This window comes from Arachis ipaensis, chromosome B08, assembly GCF_000816755.2.
Source record: "Arachis ipaensis cultivar K30076 chromosome B08, Araip1.1, whole genome shotgun sequence".
Classification (NCBI taxonomy): Eukaryota; Viridiplantae; Streptophyta; class Magnoliopsida; order Fabales; family Fabaceae; genus Arachis; species Arachis ipaensis.
The window spans coordinates 34,189,654-34,207,375 of NC_029792.2; the positions used below are offsets into that span (position 1 = coordinate 34,189,654).

Below are 17,722 nucleotides of genomic sequence, written 5' to 3' on the forward strand. Positions count from 1 at the left end.
TTAAAACAGAAAAGTCTCCTCTGAGTTCAGCAAGTGTTAGCAACGAAAAAGGGGCTAAGATTCAACCCCCCTTCTCTTAGCCACTGAAACCATCAATTGGTATCAGAGCTTGGTCTCAAAGAGATCAAGCTTTGCAGCTTGGAGTAAAGATCCTCATGGCCGAAAACAGTGGCGCAAATGTGGTGTCATATAATCTAACTGAAGGTCAATCAAGCAATAGACCCCCTCTTTTCAATGGGAAGAATCACACCTATTGGAAGGAGAGGATGAAGATATTTGTACAAGCAGTGGATTACAGACTATGGAAAATCATCTTGGAAGGACCACAATATCCAACTGTTACAAGTGCCGAAGGAGTTGTTTCTCTCAAACCTGAAGCAAGATGGACAGAAGAAGATAGGAAGAAGGTAGAGCTAAATGCCAAAGCAATAAATCTGCTCAACTGTGCTATAAGCTTCGAGGAGTACCGACGGGTATCAAGATGCACAACGGCAAAGGAAATCTGGGACAAATTGCAAATCACCCATGAAGGAACCACCATTGTCAAGAAGACTCGGGCAGATATGCTAAACAGAGAGTATGAAACGTTTGCAATGAAGGAAGGAGAGTCCATTGATGAACTGTTCGAACGGTTCAATTCCATCATTGTTGGCTTAGATGCTCTGGGAATTACACATTCTGAATCTGTGCTAGTGAGAAGAGTGTTGAGATGTCTCACAAAAGAGTGGGAAACAAAGGCTTTAATTATTTCTGAAAGCAGTAGCTTAGATTCCATGACACTTGATGATTTGAGAGGAAATCTTCTTGCTTTTGAAAATACCTATTTGAAAAAAGATACAAAAAAGAAAGGAATTACTTTTTCTTCTGTGACTAACCCTCTGGATGATGAATCCAGTGATAACTCTTCTGAAAATGAGTTTGTGTTGTTTGCAAAAAAATTCAGGAAAATGGCTAAGCTCAAAGGCAAAGGCAGCAGCTCAAGGAGAGTGAAGAAAGACCTTAGCAAAGTAATCTGCTACAATGGCAAGGAAACGGGGCATTTCAAATCTGACTGTCCCAAGCTGAAGAAGGAGGAAAAGCCGAAAAGAGGAAAGAAGAAAGGACTGATGGCCACATGGGAAGACTTGGAGAATGACTCTGATGATGATGATAAAGAAACCGAGACCAAGTCACAAACATGTCTCATGGCAGACCACATAGATCAGGTATGCCTAGCATCCAAAAGGAAGGAAAACATGTGGTATATGGACAGCGGATGCTCTAGGCATATGACCGGAAAGACAACCTTCTTCATAAAGCTTGATGAATATGATGGAGGGCTTGTCACTTTCGGTGATGATGCAAAAGGAAAAATTGTGGCTGTTGGAAAAGTGGGTAAAAATTTCTCATCTTGTATAAATGATGTTCTCCTTGTACATGGCTTGAAACATAATTTACTTAGTGTTAGTCAACTATGTGATTTGGGTTTTGAAGTGATTTTTAAGAAGTTTGTTTGTTTAGTTGTTTGTGAGAAAACTGTGAATGTTCTTCTTGAAGCTAAAAGATGCAACAATGTGTATAGATTAACTCTTGAGGATTTAAAGGAACAAAATGTAACATGCTTTACATCTTTTGAATCTGAAAAATGGCTTTGGCATAGAAAGTTGGGACATGCTAGCATGTATCAAATTTCTAAGCTAGTCAAAAGAAATTTGGTTAGAGGAATTCCAAACATCAAGTTTGATAAAGATCTTACTTGTGACGCTTGTCAATTGGGCAAACAAGTAAAATCCTCTTTTAAATCAAAAGATGGAATCTCAACCAAAAGGCCATTGGAAATGTTACATATTGATCTTTTTGGTCCTACTAGAACTCAAAGTTTAGGAGGTAAACATTATGGTCTTGTGGTGGTAGATGATTACTCTAGATTTGGTTGGGTACTTTTCCTTGCTCATAAGAATGATGCCTTTCATGCTTTTTCCACCCTTTGTAAGAAAATTCAAAATGAAAAGGATTTGAAAATTGCCCATTTGAGAAGTGATCATGGAAGAGAATTTGAAAATCAAGATTTTGAAAAATTCTGTGATGACTTAGGGATTTCTCATAATTTTTCATGCCCTAGAACCCCCCAACAAAATGGGGTGGTTGAAAGAAGGAATAGAAGCCTTCAAGAAATGACTAGGGCTATGTTATGTGAGAGTGAAATTCCTAAATTCTTATGGGCTGAGGCTGTGAACACAGCATGTTATATTTTGAATAGAACAATCATTAGAAAAGGGTTAAAGAAAACACCATATGAGCTATGGAAAGGAACCCCTCCAAATCTTAAGTATTTTCATATTTTTGGATGCAAATGTTTTGTGCTCAACAATAAAGAAAATCTTGGAAAATTTGATCCAAAATCATATGAAGGAATGTTTGTTGGATATTTCACCACAAGCAAGGCCTATAAAGTTTATCTCAAGGAGCATAGGACAATAAAGGAATCCATACATGTTACTTTTTGTGATTCTAATTTAATTCCCAGTATTGTGAAGGATATTGATTTAGATTGTGAAGAGAATGGAACAAATAAAGAAAATCCCAAATCTGTGCAAAATGAAGAATCTGTCAGCCCGGTTCTGTCTCGTCAGATTGGAGGAGACACTTCCATTTTGTCTCCTGAGCAGGCACGAGCAACTGAAACAGTGAGACCACCAGAAGTTCATCAAAGCTCTACACATGTCCAAAAGCCTAGAGAATGGAAGTCTATGAGGGGTTATCCTCATGACTTCATCATTGGTGATCCCTCTCATGGTGTAACAACAAGATCCTCCACCAAAAGGCAAACCGAATCTAGCAACTTTGCTCTCTTGTCACAAATGGAGCCCAACAATGTCAAACAAGCTCTTGAAGATCCATCATGGATCAAGGCCATGCAAGAGGAGAGAGTTTGGAAAAGTCATGACTAGTGAGTTTGAAATGTGTTTAATGGGAGAGCTTACTTTCTTTCTTGGCCTCCAAATTAAACAAACTCCTAGTGGTACTTTTATTTACCAAGGAAAATATGCAAAAGAACTTATTAAAAGGTTTGGCCTAGAAAATTCCAAAGCAATGGGTACACCAATGCATCCCAACACAAAACTTGAAAAGGATGATGATGGTCAAGATGTGGATGAAATAAGGTATAGGGGAATGATAGGTTCACTCATGTACCTTACCTCCTCTAGACCGGATATTGTTCAAAGTGTGGGTGTATGCTCAAGATTAAAGATTACAAATTAAAAATCAATAGTATACCCTTATTTTGTGATAATATGAGTGTTATAAACATTTCAAAAAATCCTGTTTTGCACTCAAGAACCAAGCACATTGAGATAAAATATCACTTTATTAGGGAACATGTACAAAAGGGAACTATTGATATTTAATTTGTAAAATCTGAAGACCGAATTGCTGATATTTTTACAAAACCCCTCTGTGAAGACAGATTCTATACCCTGAGAAAAAGTTTGGGAATGTTTGATTTAAATTTTATTGAAAATCTGTGAATCTGTGACTCTGTTCAGTTTTGCTCGTAGGTTTGGACGAGATAAAAATAATAGCATGATGGAAGAGCTGTGGTCAAGGGGGAGGCAACGCAGAATTCAAAATTTTATGGGCCCCACCAAAACTTCTTGACCCCACCTTAACAGTTATGGCAGTTATCTCTCTACAAATAAGAATCTTCTTCTTGTGTCATCAAATATTTTTGGAAGTGGTTATTGTCAAATCAAATCCTTCTCTCCATCTAATCCCTTGATTTAAGGCAACAACTTTTTAGTTTTAGATTTCAAAAGTTAAAAAGGGAAATCATTTTTTTTGGATAATAACCACCCATTATGGTCATTAACCGTCCACTAATGGTCATTACTCTCTCCATATTCTCTTTCCACACCTCATTAAATGTGTTCACCCACCTTGTCTCTTTCTCTCCCACTCAATTCGGTTATCACCCCCAACCTTTCATATTTCATTCCCCCATTACCATGAAAAAGAAAACCGCGCCAAGAAAGAGTGAAAGAATTCTTCTTTATCAAAAACCATCAACACCCCAAACTCACACTCACATCCACATTCATTCTACTTCATCTTCATCGCCCTCACCCCCATCAAAACGCACAGACACAATGAGAAGGAAGGTCATTGCCACAAAAACTTCCTTAAGGAAGAAGAAAAGTATTCCCGTGACAGAAGAAGAGCAAGAATCCCATTCCTTCACCTCCACCCTCATCACCGAAGCGGACTACTCCTGGAAAAAGCTCCCAGAAGAATCAGGGGTTTGCACTCAATGACACTACTGAACCTCCAAATTTGGAATCCATGGAATTCAGAGACAAGTATGGCAAGTCTCACTCCCACTTTGATCCAAGCAGATTTAACTCTTGCACCTCTTTTGAGTTTCATAAAGAGGTTATGGAGAAGCGTCATTTGTGCACAACCTATCTTGTTAGCCTTGAAAATCTCACCAACAAGGGTATCAATATCTCCTCTCTGCTTGAACTCCTCAACTGGAAGCCTCTGCTTCTCATCCAGAAACCAGTCTACCCTGGTCTTGTTCGAGAGTTTTATGCCAATATGCGGTTCATTGATGGCACCCTTCATTCCTATGTCAAAAGGGTTCAAATAGCCCTTGATGCTGAAACAATTGAAGCGGCCCTTGGGTTCAAGGATGAAGGACCTCGAGCATACATGGTGGAAAAATGGGACACACAAGTTGGCGTTCCATACAAGACCGTTCTCAAGCACATTTGCGAGAACCTTTCTGGATTGCATGGCACCATTCCAACACACAAAGCTCTAGGACCAGTTAATTCCCTGCTTCACTGCATCATCACTCATATTCTGACTCCCCAAAGCGGCTCACACAATCGAGTAACATTTTCTGACTGTCTCATCTTATTTGCTTTGGTTACCTCTACTCCTATATCCTTTGGTTATATTATGATTAGGCACAGGTGGGATTCTGTTAGAAGCACCAGAAAGGCTAACCTGCTGGTGCACGAATTGTGACTCTCTTACAATTTCGCACATATGACCAGCAAGTGCACTGGGTCGTCCAAGTAATACCTTACGTGAGTAAGGGTCGAATCCCACAGAGATTGTTGGTTTGAAGCAATCTATGGTTATCTTGTAAATCTTAGTCAGGAAGTCAATTATGTTTATCAGTTGAATTGTAAATAAACAATAGAGCATGGATTAAAGGTTACTTGTTATGCAGTAATGGAGAATATGTTGGAGTTTTGGAGATGCTTTGTCTTCTGAATCTCTGCTTTCCTCTGTCTTCTGATACAGAAAACTGGCGTTGAACGCCAGTTTACGTCGTCTATCCTTATGCAAAGTATGGACTATTATATATTTCTGGAAAGCTCTGGATGTCTACTTTCCAACGCAATTGGAAGCATGCCATTTCGAGTTCTGTAGCTCCAGAAAATCCACTTTGAGTGCAGGGAGGTCAGAATCCAACAGCATCAGCAGTCCTTTTTCAGCCTGAATCAGATTTTTGCTCAGCTCCTTCAATTTCAGCCAGAAAAATACCTGAAATTACAGAAAAACACACAACTCATAGTAAAGTCCAGAAATATAAATTTTTCCTAAAAACTAATGAAAATAGACTAAAAACTAACTAGAACATACTCAAAACTATATGAAATTAACCCCAAAAAGCGTATAAAATATCCGCTCATCACCTGCCTTATGGTATGTTTTTAACTAGAATATTTGAGTACTTTAAAGTTAATTTGTTAAATGAAGCTGTAGAAAACAAGGTGTCTTCAATCAGAGGAGGAGGAGCAACTAAGGAAACCAAAGGGCGAAAATCTGCTGCATCGGATAGTGACTATGAAGGCAGACCAGAATCTTCCAAAATAGTTAAATTCATCAAAGAGATTTTGGGTGAATTTTCCAACATGGCAGATATGATTATTCAATCTCACAAAGAGACTCGCAAGCAAGCCTCTGAAAGCGAGAAAGCTTGGAAGAATTGCAAAGAAAGGGTCGGTCTGATGCTAGCATCTCTTAAGGATGATCTAGAAGATGAAAGTGAAGGAGGCGCTGAAGAGGAAGATATTAATTTTTCTGATTGAATGACTGTTTTTACTCTGTTTGATATTGGCTCTATTAGGCTCAATCTTTTTTTTGTAGGAGCATGACTTGATACTCACTGCTCTAGGATAATCTCTAGGATACTGTGATATACTTTTGCTACTTTACTTTGAATATTTTGCTATGTTGATCATGTTTTGTGCAGGTGCCCCCATGATGACAAAAGGGGAAGGAGATTTATGTTCCAAAATTGAAATTGGAACAAAACAGGGGCTGGAAAAACAGGGGATGAGAACAGGGGCTGAAATTTTCAAAATTGAAAATTTATGATCACCCTTGATTCAAAGAATGCATGTGTTCAAAGAATGAATGTTGTTATAGCATTTGTTTTACTGTGGTTAATGCTGTTTGAACTGCATGAAGCATTTGGTTTATCATGATTAGTTAATACTCATTTGGCATTTGGTTTATAATGATGTTTGATTTATCTTTGATGCCTGGCTGTTGACTCATCATTGACAAACTTGTTAGATTGAAAACTTATTTTTGGCAGTTCCTTTAAATTGTGTAAACTGCCTTGTTTTGCTCATGTGTAATTCAAATATTTTTCCTATCATTTTGTTTTGCTCTGATATACTAACAAGAAATGTTTGGAAAATATTTGGATAGATTTTTGTTTATGTTTGAGCAGTAAATCAGTTATGATATCAAATGAGTTTTGATTATCAATTAAAACTGCTCATAGATCAAGCATTTAGCATCATAAAATATGCTAAATAACATTGTTACTTGAAGCTTGATTTAAATGTTACAGGTTAGTGCTTCCCTTGATAAAATAAGCATGCATCAAGGGGGAGCTATGTGACATTTAGAAAGGGGGAGAAATTCAAACTCAAAGGGAGTATTCTTTACTCAATATCTAAATTTCTTTCCATTTCAATTTTAATAATGTTTGTCATCAAGGGGGAGATTGATGAGTTTGGAAAACTCTTATTTAATTTTGATGATAAACAAACATTATTAAAATATTTAATTACAAAATTATTAATTTGATCTTAATTCATACTTACTAGATTAATAATTTTGTTGCAGGTTTTAATTTGGGCCGAAAAATAAAAACTGCAGCAGGCCCAAATCAAAATACACAATCAGACCTTGCTATATGTTCCCTACATTATGTGGCTGAATTGTTGTAATTAATTGGGCCAGAAACGAGACAAAACAAAAAGTCTCGTGTCCAGAGACGAGCTAAAACAGAAAAGTCTCCTCTGAGTTCAGCAAGTGTTAGCAACGAAAAAGGGGCTAAGATTCAACCCCCCTTCTCTTAGCCACTGAAACCATCAAGATCTTCTATAATCACAAAATTTAATAATACTTTATCAAAAGTCTAGAAACCAAGGAAATTAGATTCTTAATTCGATAATGAGCAAAAACAAACACCATTGATAGAAAATTAGGAATTTAAAAACCCTAAATTTCAAAAAAAAGTGAAAAGAATAAAGAAAGACCTAATGTTCGGCGCTGGCGAATGAGGACCATGGCATGGTGGATTGACTTGGCCATGCCAAACTTGAAGACGAGAGTCTGGAGGCGGTGCTCGAGGAAGTTCTCGACGGTTATCGAGAGCGAGGACGTAATCGTGGAAGTGACAGAGACCATATCGAAGCCAGATCGATAGCGGTGAATTAAGCGGCAGTAACAATATCCAAATCAAAGCCAGATCGAGAACCAGATCGTAGAAGCTCGATGAAAGCAGCAACAATAGCATTTCTTGCAGTGGCGAGGAGATGAGCAGCGATGAGGGGATGAATGATAGCGAGGAGATAATTGGTAGCGACGCGAGCTGAAGGACAATGGTGTGAGATGAACGGTGGAAAAAGAGTAGTGTTCGTCATTTACATTGCCCACAAATTTCTCATATATGCAGCAACATTAATCATGTGAATTAAAAGAGAAACGGAAAATGATAAGGGCGGTTTTAAACCGCCATAATCAACTAAAACCGCCACAAAAATATAAAAATTCTGGCAGAGACTAAAAACGCCGAAATTGGCAAAAAAAATGGCAGTTTTGTGTAACCGCCGTAAAACTATTGGCATTTTAATCCATTTTTTTTGTAGTGAAAGGAGAATGCTTATGGTAATGGATGCAGAGTGAAAGAGATAAATGGCTTGCTGCGATCAACACAATTTTTGGTCATATTGAAGGTACTGTTAACAAACCTTTTGAAAATTATATCAGATTAAGAAACAAAAATTGGTGCTATATATCAAATTTTATTCTTATACCCCTTTTATTCTGTACCTCTTGAAATGCTAGTATCTATGATATAGAATGATTTGACAACATGCAAAAATAAAATAATTTCATGCCTTTTCGAAACTTCTTGTGATTTACAGTACCTAATTAGTGTTTGTAAATATGGTGATTTCCTCTTCAGCATATATTGCTTCTTATTTTGATTTTTCAAAATTAAAGTCTAGTTTGTGATATAAATAGAACACAATAAATGTTGGCCGTTAATTTCTATCCTAATTTTGATAATTATTTTATTGATATGATTCAGATTCTTTAATCCTGAATAGTCCAAAAACTTTCTGTTTTGTTTAGTTGGATTTTGATAGAAACGTAAAGTTTCTTGCAATCCTTACCAATACCGGGGTTGAATAGTGCTGTGACTCTCTATAAGTATAGCATAGGTGATCACCACACTTACTCTTTATCTATACTGAAATTCATAATATTTGAATAATTTTGTAGTGATAGGTAGCAATGGCAGCTAGGTGAGTTCATGTGCCATGTGGATTGTTTCACAATAATTTTTTTTATCTTTCACTAAATATGAGGTCCTTGATTTTTAGGTATGATCTCATCAAGTGTATCAATGCTGATCCAGCGCATAAGGTGTGAAAGCTCAAAGTACGTGTCATTAGACTTTGGACCGTTTCTCACTTTATAAGATCTGGGATGAAGGCACCTATTGAGATGGTTGTTCTTGATGAAGAGGTAAAATTTTCTCTTTGTATTTGAGATTTATTTTGGTAATGATTAGGCAATAAACCTCATTTATCTATGACTCTATAAAATTAATGCATTTAGGGGGATACAATTCAATGCATTGTTAAAGACATATTTGTTCCTATTTTTGAGGGTCTACTCGCTGAGGGCAACGTGTACGTGGTCACTAATTTTGGAGTTGCTTTGAATACTATCAAGTTCAAGCCTACTAGACACGAAATTAAAATCCACTTCAAGAGAGACTCGATTGTGCATCCGGTACAAGATTCTTCAGTTCCATTGAACGGATTCAATTGATGGAATTCTTTAGAATATAGATTTTTTAACTAATGAAATATGAGTCATTAATTATGTCTGCTATTTTTAAGCTCTTTATTTACTTTTAACCATCATTTTAGATTTTAATTTTTTTAAAACCAATAATAGTGAAATTTTATTGATGCTAGATAAAAAAGCATATGAATGGGATAAAATTATCTTAAATTTGCTGTGTATGATGCCTGGTTTAGAAAACAACAATAAAAGAATGAGATGACCACAGATTTGTTGAAATAGGAGTGGTTCACGAAGAAGACGGCACAAGTTTTAAGCAATCATGACATGGAACCGATATATATTATTCATATTCTAAATTCTTCAACCTAAAACTCAATCCGCAAACAAAAATTAGTATATGAATTTTTTCGAAATAAAATAATAACAATATATAAAAAGTGCTTTTAATTTATTATTAATTAGACATTGAATGTTAAATTATCAAATAAAAAATATTAATTGATGAGAGTAGTTACTGAATGAGAGTGATTGTTAGGGTGTTGGTGTTGTATGCTGCTGTGGCTCACTAAAGTAGATTACATTATATTTATGACTCCGTAAATAGAAAATTTTTATTTCGCTCAAAAAAGGAAACTTTTGATTTGAAATAAAATAATTTCTTTCCAACAAATTATAATATATACACATTAAAATTTTAGCCCAGCCCCAAATACAATAGCTCTATATAAGAACTCTACAATTACATATAATTATCATATTCAGTATTTGATTATTAGATATTTTTTCAAGGTGTTACTATTGCATATTGCACCACATCTTTATGTAAGTTTTTTTTTTTCGTTTCAAATAAATTTTTTAAGTGTCGATTAATCTTCTATTGAATAGTATTTTCATTTTATTTTGTTCAACTTCTTTGCAATCTTACTTTTTTACGGTTCACATGTTATAAACTTATTAGTTTAGTAATTGAAAATAAATAATATTTATATAATTGTTAAATATTTGAAAAAAAAGGACTATTATGGACTCTCTAAAAGTGCTGTTACTACACAATACACTATGTTTTATGTAAGTTTCATATGTTTTATGTAAGTTTTATTTTCTTTTATCTGATAGATTAAAATTTGTTAATTTAGATACTAGTTTTTATTATTCACTTAATCTAATTATCCAAAAAAATTATTTTATTATTTATAAAATAAATTTAAAAATTACATGTCACGAAGAACATGCAGTACTACCTTTTAAAAGTATATTATTATTATTATTGGCGCATATATATATATATATACCCCTTTTAATTAGATTATTAATTTGTGAATTAAAAGTCACTATTTTTATATATTTAAAAATTAAGTTTTTTACTTTTAAGAAAAAAATAGATACCTCGTAAATTAATTAATAAATAATCAGTATTGTAAGTTAATGGATATTTAAAATTTAACTTTAAGATAAGTATTAAAATTTGAAAATTTATATTCGTAACTCATTGTTGCGGGAGAAGTACATTGTAGATAAGTAACTTAACAATGATAAGTAGTTTAAACTATCATTATTGTTGAGAATATTAGCGAAGTAGTTTGTACTATACATAATTTTTTAGATATTTTAATTTAGTGATTGAAAAACTATAAATAATTATTCATCTTTATAATTTTTTTTAAATTCATATTTAATAAGCTATAAATTACATAAAAACTATGCAATCTTCAAATCTTCATGTACTATTTAGTTTAATTAATTATTTAATATTATTTAAGATATACTCTGTCATAATTTAAAATAATATACTATTTAATCTAAATTAATACATAAAACTCTATACTAATTGAGAAAATATAAAATTTGATGCTTTTGTGTAGATCTATTTAACTCAATTTAAATAAATTAAAATTTTAAAATTATATATATTTAAATTTAGAGTTTTATTTATTATTTAAATTGAATTGTATTTATTTTTAAGTCATGACTGGGTATATTTTAAATAATTTGATATAGATACTCATTGATTTAGTTTAATAATTTAAAAAATAATTCAATAAAACTAAACCAATACAAAAAAAATTTTAACTACGAAAGTATACTACTAAAATTGTATAAAATTAAATACGAGATTAGTTAATTGAATAATTATTATTTGTATTTCATTTATTTTTCTTGACTTAACAGTGTCGAAGAACAACAATAATAAATTTTGACGTACATGAAAATGTGCATCATATTACTACAAGTCAAAGAACAGTGTGTCAAGAAACTGGTACCTCATCTCAGTTTACAATCCAGTGAAGATAAATGTGATATTTTTCTCACTGTAATTGACTCATATTTATCTAAATTTAATTTATACCAGTTTAATGACGAAATTTTTTTATATATTTCTCAATACTCATTCATAGGGAAGCAACTATCTATGTATGGTGTACACTGTGCCTCGCATGAAATTGGACAAGAAAATACTCCTCCTAATTATGTAAGACCTTCTACAACAGAGATAAAATCTAAATCTTTAACTCTATAGACGAATCCCTCATTGACAAGAACTCCACTGTCCGTGTTAACAATAGTACGTATAATTAGTGATTGCCAAATGATTCATACACCAATATTTAACCAAAAGTATACTTCATCGAAAATCATTTATATAACATAGATTTATTACAATTCTAGCATACTCCGGTGTATAAGGACCCGTCAATAATCTAACGGAAGTTGTTCCGCAAAATCAGCTTCCATCACACTGCGATTCCCACAGATCGTGCCTAACAGAAAGGTAATTTAAAAAAGATGATCATCATTATTATATTCTTTTATTTCCTATAGTTTCTAACGTTTAATTGAATAAAATTGAACTTTTTGTAAAGAAGTTCTACTATAATTGGGGTGCAAAAAAGACAATCTTCCTCTGTTGTTGCTTCGATGGTTATTAATTTGGCACAACTTTATGAAGATGTAAATTTATCGACTATTAAGACGCACCCACCAAGCGGTGACACACAAAGTAGCCAAAATATTGACCCTTTTGTTGATGATGAAGGTAATTTCTCATTATATCAAGAATTTAAATTTGTAATTTGCAAGAGATATGAATTATTAGTAATACATCAACATATATGTTTGCATTTTTTATGATTTTTATTTATTGTAGTTTTGAATGGTTATGATGATTCAATGTTGGATGTGGATATGAAAGATAATTGTATACCATCCTCAGAAACCTTAGACGGTATGTAAAATTTTATCTGTATGTTTATTTGCATCTTTGTGTACATCATGGACTAAATTGCATCGGTATGACAACTGAGTATCTAAAGAGAGTTCATTTGGCAGATGTCTGGGATATAGGAAATCCTATTTATCAATGTCAATACTGTAAAGCATGGATGTGGTCTGGAGAAAGGGTTGCTAAATCCAAACAGTCGCCCCAACCAAAATTTTCATTGTGTTCTATGGAAGGAAAGATCGAGCTTCCTCTACTTTCTGTGCCTCCTGATAAGCTCATTCAGCTTCATACTGGAGGAGATCAAAAAAGTATTCATTTCCTAAAAAATATAAGGACATTTAATTCAATATTTTGTTTTACATCAATGGCCGAAAAAATTGACCGTGGGGTGAACAATGGGACTGCTCCTCCAATTTTTAAGCTTGGGGGTCAAAACTACCATAGTATTGGTAGCTTACTTCCTCCTGATAGTTTGCGACCAATATTTGCCCAGCTATATATCTATGACACAGAAAATGATATTGATAATCGAATAGGCACACTTCGGTAATTTTCATGCAACCAGTCAAATTTTTTAGTTATTTTTTATCTGTGAGAGAAAATAACATAAATTTTATTTTATTTTTTCGCAGTTCCAATGAAGCTATAAATGAGCGAGATAGGAAAATTGTGGCAATATTAAGAAATATGCTAGACAAATATAATAGTTTGGCAAAGAATTTTCGCTATGCAAGAGATAGGTACCAACAGAAAAATTGCACAAACATAAAGCTTAAGTTGATTAGCAAAAGGACTACAGATGGCAGGACATACAACTTGCCATTTGCATCTGAGATGGCTGCATTGATTGTTGGTGATATCGAACAACTTAGCAAAGATAGAGATATTATTATAGAGAGTCAATCTAGAAAGTTCCAGCGGATTGATGTTTTTCATCCATCTTATTTAGCCTTGCAATATCCATTGTTATTTCTGTATGGGGAGGATGGATTTCGTTTGGGTATTGCAACATCAGATTCTATATCCGCTAGGCCTACAAAGAAAAACAAAACAAACTTTGCAACAATTCTTTGTTTTTCGACTACAGAAAAGGACGGGTGAATCTCCATTAATTCTGAGATCAAAGAGATTATTCCAACAATTTCTGGTAGATGCCTACACAATGGTGGAATCAGAGAGGTTAAAATTCTTTAGGTGTAAACAACCACAGTTGAGGGTTGATAAATACAAATGTCTGCATGAAAGTCTTATAAACGGGGATGTAGATGCTGCAAGGCTTGGCAAAAGAATCATTCTTCCTAGTACTTTTACCGGTAGACCTAGGTATATGATGAATAATTGTAAAGATGCATTTGCAATTTGCAGATACGCAGGATATTCTAGTTATTTTATCACCATGACCTTTAACCCTGAATGGGATGAGATAGAAAGAGAAGTGACTCTCATTGGATTGAAGACAAAAGACCGTCCTGATATATTGTGTCGAGTTTTCAAGATCAAGCTTGATGATTTGATTGATGACCTAAAAGAGGGAAAAATCTTTGGCAAAATTTTGGGATGTAAGTCTGTGTTTATGCAACGCTTTATTAAAATCTTATGTTGTAATGCTTTGCTCATTTGTCTTTTTCAATTTTCAGACGTTTGCACTGTAGAGTTTCAAAAGAGAGGGCTTCCGCATGCACATATCATTTTATTCATGAATAACGAGTTCAAGCCACAAACACCAGATGACATAGACAAACATATAACAGCTGAGATTCCTGATGAAAATGAAAGGCCAAATCTATATGGAGCTGTTCAAAATTACATGGTACATGGTCCATGTGGTCCGTACAACAAGAATTCACCTTGCATGAAGAATGGATCCTGTTCAAAGTTCTATCCTAAAGAGTTTAGACAGCAAACACTCATTGACGAGGCTGGATTTCTCAAATATAGGCGTACTGATAACGGTCGAACAGTGAAGAAAAGGAAATGTGTACTAGATAATAAGTTCATTGTTCCATATAATCCAGAATTGTTACTCAAGTTCGGATGCCACATAAATGTGGAATACACATGCCAAACAAGTTCTATTAAGTATCTGTTTAAGTATGTACACAAGGGTAATGACGCGTAACAGCTACTCTATACAATGCTGGAGATCCGTTAGAAGCCACACAAGTTGTTGACGAAATTAGGAATTACTACGATTGTACGTACATTTCGGCATGTGAGGCAGTCTGGCGTCTTGGAACCTTTTATGATTAGACTTCCATTCCATTTGGAGGATGAGCAACCTGTGGTTTATGGTGAAACTTCTAATGTGAATGATATCGTCGAAAGAGCAATATCTCATAAGTCCATATTTTTGGGATGGATGACGGCAAACATGTCATATCCCTATGCTCGAAGTCTGACTTATGCTGAGTTTCCAACCAAGTTTGTTTGGAAGGAAGATTCTTCAAAGTGGTTTCCTCGAAAGAAAGGCTTCGCAATTGGAAGGTTGACTCATGTACCTGCAGGTAATGACGAGTTTATATTCAATTTTGATCTTACTTATTTAATGATTTAAATTTAAAATCTTAACAACCTGTACCCCACGTCCATTTTATTCGATTTATCTACACTAAAAAGTAAATGTTCAAATAACTTTCAACAGTTATAATCTGTAGATTATACCATTTTTTATTTTTCTATATTTTTTAGGAAAATTATTCTTATGCGGATGTGTAGCTACATAATAATTAAAATAGCGTAGCTTAATCCATTTAACAACTTAAAAGTCATATTTTAACCAAGTTTTTTGTAGCAAATACCGAAGAATATTACCAACGACTTCTCTTGAATACTCAAAGAGGATGTATGAGTTTTCGAGATATAAGAACAGTAGGAGGAACAATTTATGCTACGTATAGAGATGCATGCTTCGCCCTTTGACTCTTGCAAGATGACAAAGAATTCATTGATGCAATTAAGGAAGCAAGCTCTTGGGTCTCAGGATCATATGTTAGGAGGTTATTTGTCATTCTATTAACATCCAACAATATCTCAAGACCAGAACATGTCTGGGATAGATGTTGGCATGAACTCTCAGATGATATTTTGTATCGACAAAGAGCCGTGATGAACATGAGAGGTGAGTTTTTATTAATTACAATGATAAAAGTTCTTCCTTATTGATCATTTTTTAGTTTGATTGAATTTTTACAGTATCGTATAATATGCAGAGTTAACAATGTCAGATGATGAGATTAAGCAGTTGTGCTTAATAGATATAGACAATATCTTACATTCTTATGGTAAAACCTTGAAAGACTATCCTCCTATGCCTTTATCAATTTAAGTTGATAGTTCTTTGTTAACTGAAAGGGTTATTAGGGAAGAGCTAAACTTTAATAGGGATAATTTAAAGAAAAATGCCTCAGACATGTTAGCCATCGCAACACCTGAGTAGAGATATGCATTCGATAAAATTGTTACAGTTGTGATTGTGATGAAGGGGTTTTTTCTTTGTGTATGGTCATGGGGGTACTGGAAAAACATTTCTCTGGAACCTTATGTCTGCTGAGATTCGCTCAAGGGGTGATATAGTGTTAAACGTTGCTTCGAGTGGTATTGCATCTTTACTTCTTCCCAATGGAAGAACGGCACACTCAAGGTTCAAAATACCGCTGAATATAACTGAGGATTTTGTATGTAACATCAAATCTGGTTCCCCTCAAGCAATGTTGCTGTTGAAAGCCAAATTTATAATTTGGGATGAGGCTCCAATGGTTAGTAGGTACTGCTATGAAGCGCTTGATAAATGCTTATTGGGTGATATCATGAGGTGTTCTCCAACATATAAAAAAGATTTGCCCTTTGGAGAAAAAGTGGTTGTACTAGGTGGAGACTTTAGACAAATTCTTCCTGTCATTCCACGAGGATCGAGACAAGATATCGTTCATTCAACTGTGAATTCGTCTTTCCTTTGGAAGTTTTGTTAGGTGCTCAAACTAACAAAAAATATGAGACTCTCTGCAGGGACGACTACTTCAGATCAAGATGAGATAGAGCAATTTGGTGAGTGGTTATTGAAAGTTGGTGATGGTCTAATAGGTGACAATATGGATGGTGAATCTGAGATATGTCTTCCAGGAGATATTGTTATTCCTTCTTCGGACCAGGCATTTAATGAGTTGGTTCATTTTTCTTATCCAAATATTTTGGAAAACATGTCCTCAAAGGATTTTTTCAAAGCAAGAACTATACTGGCTCCCACACTAGACGATCGTTGAAGAGGTCAACAACCATCTGATGGCTATCATTCCTGGAGGGAAAAAATTATATCTTAGTTCAGATTCCATTTGTATAGATGAAGGGAATATGGAGAGTCAACTAGATCTCTATGGTCCTGAATTACTGAATAGCATAAATTGTTCTGGTTTGCCTCCACATAAATTAATACTCAAGGTTGGTGTTCCGGTGATGTTACTGAGGAATATTGACCAATCCAGTGGTCTTTGTAATGGTACAAGGCTACAAGTTACGAAGCTTGAAAATCATGTCATAGAATGTGAAGTCTTAACAGGTAACAATGTTGGTCATATTGCTTTGATTCCAAGAATGAATATGGTACCAACAAATGAAACCATCTCAGTTAGATTCCAACGAAGACAGTTTCCCATAATAATATCGTTTGCCATGACAATTAATAAGTCTCAGGGACAAACTTTATCTCATGTTGGATTGTACTTGCCCAAACCAGTTTTTACACATGGCCAACTATATGTGGCACTTTCAAGAGTTAAGAGTAAGAGAGATTTAAAAGTTTTACTTATGAATCACATAGGAATGTCTGCAAATTCAACCATCAATATTGTTTATAAAGAAGTTTTTGAAAAAATAGTATTCTAATGTAAATATTTTAATTTTATTTTAAATTCTGTATCAGTGTATAATTATTTTACTTTAAAAAATATAAAATAATTATTACTCACTTTTTTAAGTTAAACTTTAATTTTGATAATAATTTTATAAATTTTTTAAAATAATAATTATTTTGTATTTTTGTTTTAAATATTGAAGCATATAATTTTTTTTTACTTAGATAAATTTTTCCGTGCTGAGCACGGGTTCATACACTAGTTTTACTCATAAATTTCGAAATTTTGGGTTGACTTAGTCAAAAAATTTTAAAATTTA

At 34.0% G+C, this 17,722-nt stretch overlaps 1 protein-coding gene across 1 annotated transcript; it reads left to right on the plus strand.

Moving 5' to 3' along the window:
• LOC107610905 lies at nt 13,719-17,345 on the plus strand. Its single transcript, XM_016312885.1, has 11 exons — nt 13,719-13,879; nt 13,922-14,115; nt 14,194-14,651; nt 14,778-15,060; nt 15,537-15,674; nt 15,766-15,837; nt 15,883-15,967; nt 16,038-16,311; nt 16,525-16,704; nt 16,805-17,176; nt 17,286-17,345. The coding sequence occupies exons 1-11, from the start codon at nt 13,719-13,721 to the stop codon at nt 17,343-17,345; spliced, it is 2,277 nt and encodes a 758-aa protein (XP_016168371.1).

Coding starts and splice junctions, on each gene's coding strand:
- LOC107610905 (XM_016312885.1), top strand. CDS start 13,719: ATGGTGGAATCAGAGAGGTTAAAATTCTTTAGGTGTAAACAACCACAG. Junction 14,116..14,193: donor CTTTGGCAAAATTTTGGGAT/GTAAGTCTGTGT, acceptor TTCAATTTTCAG/ACGTTTGCACTGTAGAGTTT. Junction 16,312..16,524: donor TTTGGGATGAGGCTCCAATG/GTTAGTAGGTAC, acceptor AAGTTTTGTTAG/GTGCTCAAACTAACAAAAAA.